Source organism: Diadema antillarum, unplaced genomic scaffold, assembly GCF_040938485.1.
Source record: "Diadema antillarum isolate AM-2024a unplaced genomic scaffold, OU_Dant_1.0 seq00001410_RagTag, whole genome shotgun sequence".
NCBI classification, from domain to species: domain Eukaryota; kingdom Metazoa; phylum Echinodermata; class Echinoidea; order Diadematoida; family Diadematidae; genus Diadema; species Diadema antillarum.
The window spans coordinates 374,692-388,052 of NW_027272164.1; the positions used below are offsets into that span (position 1 = coordinate 374,692).

At 39.9% G+C, this 13,361-nt stretch overlaps 1 protein-coding gene across 1 annotated transcript; it reads left to right on the top strand.

The window, feature by feature from the left end:
• Positions 1-1,028: 1,028 nt before the first annotated feature.
• On the top strand, positions 1,029-5,459 carry LOC139709134 (tubulin alpha-1D chain). Its single transcript, XM_071621095.1, has 3 exons — positions 1,029-1,106; positions 2,912-3,134; positions 3,527-5,459. Exons 1-3 carry the CDS (start codon positions 1,104-1,106, stop codon positions 4,657-4,659), a joined length of 1,359 nt encoding a protein of 452 aa, XP_071477196.1. The 5' UTR covers positions 1,029-1,103; the 3' UTR covers positions 4,660-5,459.
• Positions 5,460-13,361: the final 7,902 nt, after the last annotated feature.

Here is a 13,361-nt window from a genome sequence, read left to right on the forward strand (position 1 = left end):
TCCGCTAAGGGCGCGGATTGATTCCCGTATCATCAAATCTGCTGGCAATAAGAAAAGGCGTGGTGCTTTCTTGTCGTCATGACGCTTTAAGGAGAACTCTGGATGATTTTCATATTTTTACATTTAAACAACGACATGAATTGGTTATATACTGGGTACAGAGTTGTAAATTTTATAATAATTTGGACGAGGATTAAGAATGTTTTGTAAAATTCATAACAAATCACAATGAACAATAATGATGGCATAGTAGCCTCATGTTACAAATACGTGAGCGGAGGTCAAGGAAGCAGAACATAAGAAGAAAGCATGCATAGATTCTACACAGGCGAACTTGTTTAATGAAATTACTTTATTTCTCAGGAATTCGTGAGGCTCCTATGTCAAAAACCTTGTTCAGAGCAATTTGTGTTTTTTTTTGTTTTTTTGGTTTCATTTTGTTTTGTCTTGTTTTGTATTTGTTCTTTGATCAAGGACAACGATAAATTTCACAAATCTATACATGTCCCTGTCGGCTTATGTACTACATAATATATGATGTGAAATTATGAAAATCGTCTGGAGTTCCCCTTTAAAGAAAAGATGATTTTCTATCTCCTTGTGTCTCTCTCTACCAATCTATCCATGAATGGATTCTTTTATTCCTCTCTCTCTCCCTCTCTCTCCCTCTTCATATCTTCCATGATCACTTGACGACAGGAACATTCATATCAACAGACATCCATGTCGACTTTTCTATTGATTGGATGGTGATCAATAAACGCATCAATCTATGACATTGGCAATGAATGACAAGAATTGACCTCAAAATAGCTCTGTTCACCTGGCAACCTCCCTGTGAGGCAGGAGCACAGACAATGGATCGAATCCGGCGCAAACACGAAAGCTCGCGCCGCCATTGGTTGCCTTCCCTGGATACGCCCCATGTCGGTCGTCTGTTTTTATTGACAACGGGGGCTGCCGCTGGCAGGGAAGGCACTGCCGTCGAGCCAGGTGATATACCAGCGAGTCGAGAGCTGGATGCGCCACTTACCACGGATTGCTTACAGCTCATCGCACGTTGCGAGCAGTTTTGTGAACCACCCTTGCCTTAACTAGCCAAAATGGTAAGTGCCGCCTGTGATGAATTTCAGAAAGCTTTTCCATTTTCTTTTGTGTTGTCTGCCCGTTACTTCATTGCACTTGAAACGCGAAATTTCAAGAGATTTTTTATTAATCATTTTCAAAATGTTTGATTTCATATTTGCGTTGATGAATATGTTGATGAATTTTGAGGATGAATTGGTGTCGATGTGAATGATGTGATGTGATGTCACTGATGTGAAGTTTTTTTGCTTGAATGTTCTTCTGCATGGAGATGGTGAAGACTGAACAATCCATGGGGGTGGGGTTGGGGAGGAGGAGAGGTATCAATACTACAGGCAACCAAGGGTGAAACAGATGAGGATAAAAATTGTAACGATGGACACACACGTCTGACAGTTAATAGACAAGTGATGGTCCTGTATATGTATTTTCAAAATTTCGAGATTTTTTTTTTTTTTTGGCATATCTGTCAACGAGCCTCTGTGAACCAGCTTACACAATAACCAATTGGCTTGAACGCACAGTAGCTGCTTAATGAATATTTCACATACTGCTTCATTGTTGTCATGACAACCAGAGTTCATTTTCAGGCTTCCATTTGCGTTCTCCTCACGTACGTCAATGTCGTTGGGTAGCAACCCTTTTACATTACGATACTTGTGATCACTGGTGATTGTGTAAGCTTAAGTTCTGTGTGTGTCAGTGTGTGTGTGGGTGTGTGTGTGTGTGTGTGTGCTTCTTAAGTTCTGTGTGTGTGTGTGTGTGTGTATGTGTGTGTGTGTGAGTGTAGAAAATTGCAGAAAGTCACATCAACCTTTGTAGCCGAGCTTCAAAACATTATTATCATCTGCTAATTAATCAGCTCGAGCGCATCGCTAAACTTCAGTAAGCTCTTCTGACTATTGTCATAAACATTTATGTTGCTGATGTTTTGTTCTTTGTTCATTTTTTCTTAAACTTGAAAGACGTTGATAACGGTTGAAACCCTTACATAACTCCAACAAAATCATTAAAATCAAATCAAAATTGAATTATTTTCTTTTTATTCCTAGGCAACGCTTATGATTCGTAATTGCGATGTCATATCTAGGAAAACAAGAAACATTTCTATTTTGGGCCATGTGCTTTTTGTCATTGTCAGATATTTGAATATTGACGTGTAGGTAATTAGCCTCATTTCTTTTTTTCCCCAAATAGATTAACAGAGAACCTCCACGAAGGATACTTGAAAGAAAATAAAATGGCAATTCTAACAATACTCGGGTTTTGTAGAGTGCAATTGCGATAGTGTATGAGAATGAGAGAAAGTGATACAAAGAAATGAAAGCTTAGAGTACAGAAAGTGAAAAGAGTAGAAAAGAAAATTTGTTGCAAACAAGTATTAGATTTGTATTGTGAAAGACACTTTTCTTTATTAGTTTCAAACAAGGAGGCTATAGTAGCAGATTTTATGAATTGACACCTCCCTATTATCTCACAAATATAGAGGGCGCCATATGATGACTGATATGTTGGACCACTACATCTTCCCAACTACCTCCTCTGCATGAATAATTTCTTGCAGTCAGGGAATATTAATTCTACAGGTTCGGATTACATACTGCAAGGTCCTTACACCATCAATGATTACGCTTAGCTGATATACCAAGAAGGGTTATTAAAGGTTTAGAACCGGACCAGAAATGATGTTCTTAAAGAAACTGCTGAAAATCCTCAGTTGCCAGTTGATACTGATATTTTGATATGTCTTTTTGTCTTTACCTGTACACTGCTCAAAGTCGACATCGATTACAATCGTTTATATCACTGACTTTTCTTCCTACAGCGTGAATGTATTTCTATCCACGTCGGACAAGCCGGTGTCCAGATCGGCAATGCATGCTGGGAGTTGTACTGTCTGGAGCACGGCATCCAGCCCGATGGTCAGATGCCTTCTGACAAGACCATCGGAGGAGGTGACGACTCCTTCAACACCTTCTTCAGCGAGACTGGAGCCGGCAAGCACGTTCCCCGTGCTGTCTTTGTTGATCTCGAGCCAACCGTAGTCGGTAAGGACTTATTTCAAACATATTTTGAGACTATGATATAACCAAAATTTACTATGATTTCTCAAATTGTTCATTCGATAGTCGATAGTAGTCGGTGGTATAGACCTTTTTTAAATATCATTTGTAATAATGATATTATCATAATTCAAATTTAAATTGTTCATTTTAGCTAGTACCAAAGTATGTATTTCAAATAGCGGAAATGGTCTAATGTCAAGAAAAATAAACCAAATAATATCTAACCTTACCTCAGTACCACCTCTCGTGGGCAAAGAATGAGCATTGATTTCCGGAAATAGACGTTGTATGTGAATCGTCTACGTTGTCTACTGTCTCTAATAGAAAACTGTAATGATACAAGGTTCGTCTATTTTTTTCCATTGCCTTCGCAGATGAGGTCCGTACCGGAACCTACCGCCAGCTGTTCCACCCTGAGCAGCTGATCACTGGCAAAGAGGATGCCGCCAACAACTACGCCCGTGGTCACTACACCGTCGGCAAAGAGCTCATCGATCTCGTCCTCGACAGGATCAGGAAGCTGGCTGACCAGTGCACCGGTCTTCAGGGCTTCCTCATCTTCCACAGCTTCGGCGGTGGTACCGGATCTGGTTTCACCTCACTGCTCATGGAGCGTCTCTCCGTCGACTACGGAAAGAAGTCCAAGCTCGAGTTCGCCATCTACCCTGCGCCTCAGGTTTCCACTGCTGTTGTCGAGCCATACAACTCCATCCTGACCACTCACACCACTCTTGAGCACTCCGACTGTGCCTTCATGGTCGACAACGAGGCCATCTACGACATCTGTCGGCGCAACCTCGACATCGAGCGTCCAACCTACACCAACCTGAACCGTCTCATCGGTCAGATTGTGTCCTCCATCACCGCCTCCCTGCGATTCGATGGTGCCCTCAACGTCGACCTGACGGAGTTCCAGACCAATTTGGTGCCCTACCCTCGTATCCACTTCCCTCTGGCCACCTACGCTCCCGTCATCTCCGCCGAGAAGGCCTACCATGAGCAGCTGACCGTTGCAGAGATCACCAACGCCTGCTTCGAGCCCGCCAATCAGATGGTGAAGTGCGATCCTCGTCACGGCAAGTACATGGCCTGCTGTCTGCTGTACCGTGGTGACGTCGTCCCCAAGGATGTCAACGCTGCCATCGCTACCATCAAGACCAAGCGCACCATCCAGTTCGTCGACTGGTGCCCAACTGGTTTCAAGGTCGGCATCAACTACCAGCCACCGACCGTTGTACCTGGTGGCGATCTGGCCAAAGTTCAACGTGCCGTGTGCATGCTGAGCAACACCACGGCCATCGCCGAGGCCTGGGCTCGTCTGGACCACAAATTCGATCTGATGTACGCCAAGCGTGCCTTCGTCCACTGGTACGTGGGAGAGGGTATGGAGGAGGGAGAGTTCTCCGAGGCTCGTGAGGATCTGGCTGCCCTGGAGAAGGACTATGAGGAGGTCGGTGTCGACTCCGTCGAGGGTGAGGGAGAGGAGGAGGAGGGCGACGAATATTAGACCAACTCAAATGTCGTGATTATGGTCTCGTAACCAGACAACTCGCTAGAATCTCCTTTGCTGTCCTAAGTCAGTCGTAACACGTCATTGTAGTGAGAACTTGCAATCAAAAGATTCTCACATCTTTCAAAAGAACACCTCATCGCAATAAAGCAAGTATCTATAGAGATATCCTCAAGTGCAACTTCATGAGATGAGTCATAAAGCCTATTTGCCTTCTCTGTCTCTAATATAATGGTAAAACAATAGTCATAATTTGATCTTAGTGACAATAATTTCTTACATCTAAGTAGCAAATATCAATAAAATTCCACGTTTAAGACATGGACGTTGTCTCCAGCGTTATCGTTCGACGAAGTTGCTATCTACCGTCAAGCGCTGTAAGGATGCAGATGCAATTGTTTCATCAAGGCTCATCACGTTCATTATACACAAAATGTAGTATGCCTTCTTTTATCGAGACTACCTGAAATACATACACAGTACCTTGCTTGCACACCTTTCATGATGTCGTTTTGTCATTGCATCTTTTACCACTTTCCAAAGCTATCTCTATAAATAGTCATTGTAGCTAGAGTGTGCCTCTTGTTCAAGAGTCTTCATTATCCGCTGGTTGGTGGAGTGCGCTGTGCTAGTGAAGATTGGAAAAGGTGTGGTAAATCATGCCTCTTTTCAACGCAACTGCGTGGTGAGCCGTGGAGGGAATCTATTGTGTGCATGATGACTACGTGTACACCAGAGGAGTGGCGAAACTATCATAAGACAAGACCGATTGTGAGTGATGACGTACCCGTGGACACAAGCCTTCAAGAAAATGTCCTTAACAGAAAAAAAAAAAGTGAGATTGACAGGACACAAACGAGTGAGAGAATTGAGAGAATTGTGTTGAGATGAACGTACACGCAGGCCGAATGAATGACTGGATAAATGGGTAAATTGGTCAACACGTGTAGTGGTGACGAATGTGCATGTTGGCCTGTTTGATACAAACAGAACAATAAATGAATTGAAATGGCATGTAAGCGGTATGGTTTTAAGACTATGATTCCGCAATCATTATACATTAGTGCAACGGGACTTTCTTCTGATGCAAAAGTCAGTACAATGTATAAGGAAACAAATTTTGCATTGTGATATTGTGACAACAAGACAGATTTTCGTCAGGTAGAGTTCAACACGCCTCATCGACCAGCAACTATGTACCAGACTAATTAAATCACTCCCATACCACAGAAAACTCCGAGTCTCAGTGTATATGAATATTAGCTGGATGATGCCAGTTATGATATTGATTAGTTTTAAAACCGATAGTTTTTCTTTTTGTGTTTCAAATCTTTTTTTTTTCTGAGTCTGAGTATTAGCTATCTGAAGAATCTTCGTCAGAGGCAATTTTTTTTCTACCGTTTTTTTTTTAAAGAATTTTATTTTTCGTATTCCACATACACAACAATATACGGAGAAGCATGAAAGATGAGTCTTCAATTCTCTCGCCTTCTTTCTCTCCCTCTCTTATTCTTCCCACCATTTCTTTCTCTTGTTGTCCATCTGTCTGCGCATTACACTATGTCCACGTACAGTCAAACCTGTCTATAGCGGCAACCCAAGGGAAACGGAAAAAATGACCGTTATAGACAGGTGGCCGCTATAGACAGGTAATCCAACTTTGTTTGCATTGCCTATATGTACGTGTATCATCGTTGTATACATCTGAAAGTAATTACATGTACATGTATGCGTATGCCCCGCGTGTTTCATGCATTGGACAATGTAACCTATGTTGGTCTTTATCACCGGTTGCTCAGTAGCACGGACACCCATGTGTACAGTCTCCATCGGGTCTGTGGCCGCTGTAGACAGGTCAAAATCTACCGCGTTAGACAGGTGGCCGCTACACACAGGGTCTTTAACAGGGCTTTTCTCTCGGGGGGATTTTTTCAGTGGCCGCTACAGACAGGTGGCCGCTAAGGCAGGTTTGAAGGTATATACCTATCTCTCTGACTAACCACCGAGCGATAGCATGCAGTTGGTTTCTAGCTCCCTCATGCTTGAGTCGCTCATTACGTGATGTCAACACTCGCGGAAAGAAATTACTAAATTTCTTGACAAGGTTTTAAAGAATGCACACGGAAATCTCATTAAAAAGAATAAAAAAACTGATAATAAGCATTGTCGTATCAAACCATGTCGGATCACAGTGAATCATATCAAACCTTGTCATGACATCGCATGATTTCATACCATAGCAAATCTACCCACAAATGTATGTCACACATAACTATTCATTATCTGATGTACTTCCCTGCGATGAAGGGAGCAGCTGGTTGTCATGACTACGAAGCCCTGCCGCTCAGACTATCTAACCCGTCACGTTTCGCTCTCAGACGTCACGTGACCAGCGACGATGACTCATAGCTCCGACACGACGTCGTCTGATATGGGCGCTGCCCTCACTCTCTGTGTACTAGTATGTCGTCGAGTGCGCCCCTTCGTCGCTTGCTTTATCGTTTGTTATGCCTTTAAGCCAACAGCAGTGTGAAATTCACAAGACACGGACTGCTCTGCGGTCGTACATGGCATTGATGTGTGCATGGCAAATATGAATATTTTAGCCTTGCTACCAGGCTGTCATGAATGTTACTCCGTACATATTACTTCCTATGGCCATACACATGCAGTAAGTGATGTATAGCCTGGTTCGTGTTTAATCTGTAAAGACTAGGGAATTGTTCCTAAACCTTTTTTATGGAAAAAAAAAATGTAATGGGAAATGATGCATCAGTACAATTCGCAGTACAAATGGGTCCGTAATGTTGGGATATGATTAGTAGGTTAGTATAAGAAATAATTAGTAGGATTATTTATTTAAAGCATATTTTGCTGCAATTGTTTGTTGTGGTAGAAGACGTGTCACATATTTGACCTCGAGCTTATCACCTCAATCAACGTTGTCTTCTGTAGCAGGTAAACTTTGACATACACAGACACATGACAATGATAAGACGTGCATGGGTAAGAAATTAGATCCGTGGTCTTTAGACCTGACGTTTTTAACAAATTAATGTATAGTTCATGAACCAGCCGCGACAGACTTGTTTTTATACTGAGAGTCAATGTGCCTGGAATATCCATCGACTTCATTATCACAGTAATTTGCGACATAAGGAGCGCGCCGGCTTTGACTCTGATCGCGCTTAAAGTGAAGGGTGAACTTCAACCGCGCTGTGAAATAAAACTTTGCTGATTACAAAAGAAATGGAGTGAGCATGTCGACTTCTATTCCAACTTACAAAAGCGCAGAGTTGAAGAGGCACTGATATATACGAAATCATGGGAGGTGGGTGCTGTGGTATTATGACCATGATATCTTGGTGGGGGGGGGGGGGATCAAAAGTTTTTCCCTTTATCCTCACTATACCTCATATTTTCGCAGTCTTTCATTATAGTATAGGCCTATTTGATTAGGTGATCCGAGTGTCCTCTCGGATCACCTTCTGTATCTGTACGAATTATCTTGTCTTTAGTCTTCTTCTTCTTTATTTCTTTCTCCTCAAATCTTGTGCAGAGGTTAACTAAAAAAAAAAAATCCTTCAACTATCAATATCAAACTTATACCATATATGTATCATGTCCTAAGGACGACAGATCTAGTTTGAATTGATTTCTGCATTTTTTACAAAGTGAATCAAAAAAGTAAATTAAACGTTAGAATAATTTGTTCGAACAATTCTAAAATCGTTGATTCTTCAGTCAAACTATTACGAACAAAATGCGGGAGACCGTCATCTCTATTAAAGGTACTGTCTACCATAGGGAGTACTTATTTAATAGACGTTCGAGTTATCACATTTGATGCATATGTGTAGGTCAGTTATATCATAAAACAACCTACATACTGTATATGAATTTTGCTATAAAGTCTAAAATATATGGAGATATCACTATTTTTCTCGATAAACCATAACTGTAGACGGTTTATTCTAGAAACAATTTTATTACAACTCATGTTCACATTTTGCATGTTTAACAATACTTAACATTGATTATACTTATAAACATGTTACATTGGTTATTTCTATCCCTAACTCACATTTGTTTTTAGAGCTATTTTCAAGCATTATACAAGCTAGATTTTTTTTTTTCATCTGCAAATGGTAAATAATGCCTTTAAGCGGAAGCTTGATTTTGATGACGGCTTCTTCATTAATATTTCATTATTCAAGATGGCCTTTATATCACACTTCTGTTTTACTTTCAAAAAGGGTCTAGTATTAATTCATACTAGTGATAAGAGCAAGGGAGGGTGGAGGGGGGGGGGGGGGGTAACTGCCCCTGCTGCGTGCGACCTTCGTACCATGATATTACGACGCGATTCGTGCGTGACACACGAACATTTCAACACCTATACTTCATTGGCTTGAGCGACAGCACATGCAACATACATAATGATATTCCACATCTTGTGTCCGTATGTATTACAGTGCTCACGAAAGAACACTTCTCTATATGTTATAAGGCATTCTAGTCCATGCGTGTCTGCATACATCCTATATACAAGTTTACGACTTGCCGGTTGTTAATTTTTGTTACCCATCAGTGTATCCGTCCTTTGTTCTTGAAGGGAAAGTCGACACTCCGTTTTCAAGTTGATTGTCAATGTGGAGACTAGAGTAAGCACAAACAAAATAGCACAAGTTTCATTACCAAAAAAAAAAAAATGATGGCAAATCTTAGGTATCAGTGTCATGTGAAACCACACGTGACATCTGCGGAGGATGCGGTGTGGCGTTTGGCAAGCAGATGCACAACAGCAACTCATGTGAAGCACATGTTTTGGCTAAGAATCACGAAAGAATTCCAGGAGAGTTTTCATTCAAGAGAAACATCACCGCATAATTCAAGTTTAACTTGTGTAGCTACCATGAAATGTGCGCAAATTATGGAAATACCTTTGAAATTATGGTAGCTGAATTCCCCAGCGCCCCCCCCCAAGAAAAAAACAAGCCAAAAAAAAGTAATAATAATGTTGTAGGATTACGTCAGGTTCTGATTCTTAACATTGAAAAAATTACATTCTTTCCTAGTACCCGTCATTTTTTCCTTGAAAGGGGGAGGGGTGTTATAATGGTACCCTCGTGACATGTCGTGAAGTGTGTGTTACAGGTGAAACAATACAAAGAAATACACTTCTTGACTAGTAATTTCGTGAATGAATGCCGTTGTTTATCGACATGAGTATGCAGAAAAAGTTTAGCCTGTTCCCAATCTATCACGCGCATTCGAGCAGCATATACATGTATGCACTGGTCGAATACTACTGATAAGTAATATTCCTAAACAGTTTGTAGCTGTTTTTTTTTTTATTCTTTACGACCTACTTCTTTGTACATCAGTATGTACACACACACACACATATATATATATATATATATATATATATATATATATATATATGTGTGTGTGTGTATATATATATATATATATGTATATACATATATATATATATATATATATATACATTTATGTATTGTATAATATTTTGATAGTGAATGTCCATATTATGGACTTATAAGAATTAACAAGCACTGCCATCCAATTGCCAATACACGATATCATTGAATTCTGTGACATGTCCACATATTTCCCGTGTACAAACACGACGATTATCAGTACAATGTGATGCATATGTCAGGCCATCTATGCCTCATTAAATATTCCTCGTTTGGGAGGCGAATAAAGCGTGTACTGAATAAAACATGTCATTACCGCTACACGAATATCTCACCTCCATTAGTCCCATAGTACGGTCTGCTGCTATCACCGTGAGTAGAGTGAGAGAGGGGGACAGAGGGGGACTCGATTGGGCCGGATATTGACTGAAAAAAGAGAAAATACGAGAGATAATAAAAAGGGAGACAGAAAGATAGAGAAATGGAAGTCTATTCAGCAAGTATATAGGTATTGATGTCTCCCTCACCGGCCACGTAAAACAAATCATAATTCCAAATTCAATTCAAATTCAAATTTGATTTCAAATTTAAATTCAAAGATAACAGATTATTATTATTATTATTATTATTATTATTATCACATGGAGATGAAGTTAGCTATAGCGTGTGGACTTTTGCACATACAATTCAATTCAATTCAAAGGTCTTATTTTCACTTCTTTCAACAGAATGTACAAAAAGTACAAATTCGACATGCGTTTGAAGGAATGATACGTAGATAGCAAAAAATAACATTTGTCAGTAGTCATTACAAAATGAGGCATTTTTCATACAAACATATTTATACATTCTGCGAAAAAAAGTGGAGGTACCCACTCAAAAGACTATGCTTGTACAATGTGGGAACCTCACAGGAGAAAAAAAGATAGGTGGAAATTTAACTACAAGTGTGCGGGATGAAAAAAAAAGAAGTGGAAGAGGGGAAAGGGAGGAAACAGAAATAGAAGTAAAGAGACGAGACAACTAAAAACAAAAAGCCTAGATCAATCGATACATTCAAGATCAAACCAACAGAGACTATTAGCCATATTAGAAGTGTAGAGCGTTGAAAGCGACGAGAAAGTGATATATACAATTGTATGGAATATTGCTGATAGCGGAACATGTTATCTATTCTGTGAAGGCACGTGTAATGCAATGCACATGTAGATGGAGCCAGATATGAATATTTTAGACAGAGGAAATGGGAGAATAGATGGAGAGGGAGAGAGAGGGAAGGAGCGATGTATTCGAAGACATTAAAGCCACTGTTTACCATTGGGAGCAGTGATTAAAAGAATGTTCGATTTACCACATTTGGTGATATGCATCATAAAGTATCCTACCCTATAAAAAATTTGCAATAAAGTCACAAATATTATGAGATATCACTAACTTTTTCAATAAACCATAACCGCAGACGGTTTATTCTTGAAACAATTTCGATAAAACTATTGTTCACATTTTGTGTATTTAACAATACCTATAATATGGTAGGGTACATGGTAGGACAATACGGTATATCAGATAGCATGGGAACCATGGATCATCAAAAAAAAATCAACATTAAAAGTCTCATAGATATGAGTTGACCAATGTGGCACATTTCCAACGAAACACCGTGGGTTGAAATCACTGCTTTCTCTGAGGAATAAAGACAACAGACATTATGATGAATTTTACTCTAGATACATTAGGTTTGTTTGTTGTTGGTTTTTAAGGGTAAAGCGTTCAGTAAACTCATTCAGGATGAGCAACAATATCCGAATAAGTGACACCTGTGCGCATTTTCAGTGAGTCAGCATCGGATGAGAACGGGAATGCCAGAAACACTTTCACCATTTTGGGGACAATTGAGCAGATGAGGAGAAAAAGGACGCACAACTGTTCGACTGCGCATGCCCCCCACAGGCGCTGGTGTGGCGGCGGCATAAAAAACCGCGAACGAGAGTGCGTTTTCATCAGTTGATAACCAAACGTCTGCTCAAAGCTCACTTCGCGACGCTTCGCAGCTCTAGGTATCAATCCAGTTATCTTGCCAAGATGGTAAGTCCATCTCAGTACATACTCATAACATTGACCTTTGTTCTTGTCCTCCCCCTTCTCTTAAAGGTTTTACTTTCGATTTGTATGTCTGTATAACAGTATTCCATTAAACATATCTATGTCGATGTTTTTGGCCAGTGTATTTTATCTTGAAGAAACACGCGTATGCTTCAGTATTGATATACTCGGATTTGTTATTAGTAAGCCATCCTTTAGCAAACTGTTCCTCAAAAACGCGTAAACTTGCACGCTTTGTGTATCTAGGATATAGGCCATATTTGACAGTCGTTTGCTAAGACGTACAAAGCAAATACTATGATCATCGTTGCGTTGGGACCACAGTTACGTAATGCTCTCATAGTTATCATTGATTAAGCTGTATAGCGACAAAGTAAGGTGCGGCAACTAATATCCTAAATCTTTCAAGTATTTATGACTCGATTCCAGATTGTCATTGTGAATAAAAAAGCATGCTAATATGTGCTAACTTATTTAACTTTCTTACCTCAGAGCTGGAATAAGGACGCTGGAACAATGATTGTGTTTACACGCATGACGTATGCCGACCAAGAAAAAAAAATATTGATGACTTGAGTTTCTCGTGATTTTTACGTAGATAGAATTACAGGGAAGTGCAATGAAGGATGAGTGTTAGGCATAGAAGCTTCATTATTACCCTTGAAACACAGACGTGTATTCTGTAGTTGTAGTTTTACTGGCAGGACTTGCCACTGCAGCTTGCAGTGTATAGTTCAGACAGGGGACATAATGTTATGACCGGCACATAAAAGTGCAATTATTGTATCGTAAAGGACTGGCATCCCTAACTTGAGATATCAGAAGACTGAATTTGCTTTTATGTAATTAAATTTCTTGGGGAACAAAAAAAAAGAGGTGCATAAATATCATGTTATTATGATTCAACAATTTGTCTGTTTATCAATTGGTGTAAGTTCTGGCTTGTTTGTTTGTGCATAATGATGGTACTGCTATGAAACAGATAGAAAGATAAATAACTGAGATGATACAATAAAATTATGTGGACAGATATAGATAGATTTTGAGATAAAAGTACATCGCAAAATGACAATATGATTACATATAATTGTATATATGCGATCATGGCAATATATTACACAGTTTCGATTTGCATTCTGTTTTCCGATTCAT

Coding starts and splice junctions, on each gene's coding strand:
- LOC139709134 (XM_071621095.1), top strand. Junction 3,135..3,526: donor TCTCGAGCCAACCGTAGTCG/GTAAGGACTTAT, acceptor TTGCCTTCGCAG/ATGAGGTCCGTACCGGAACC.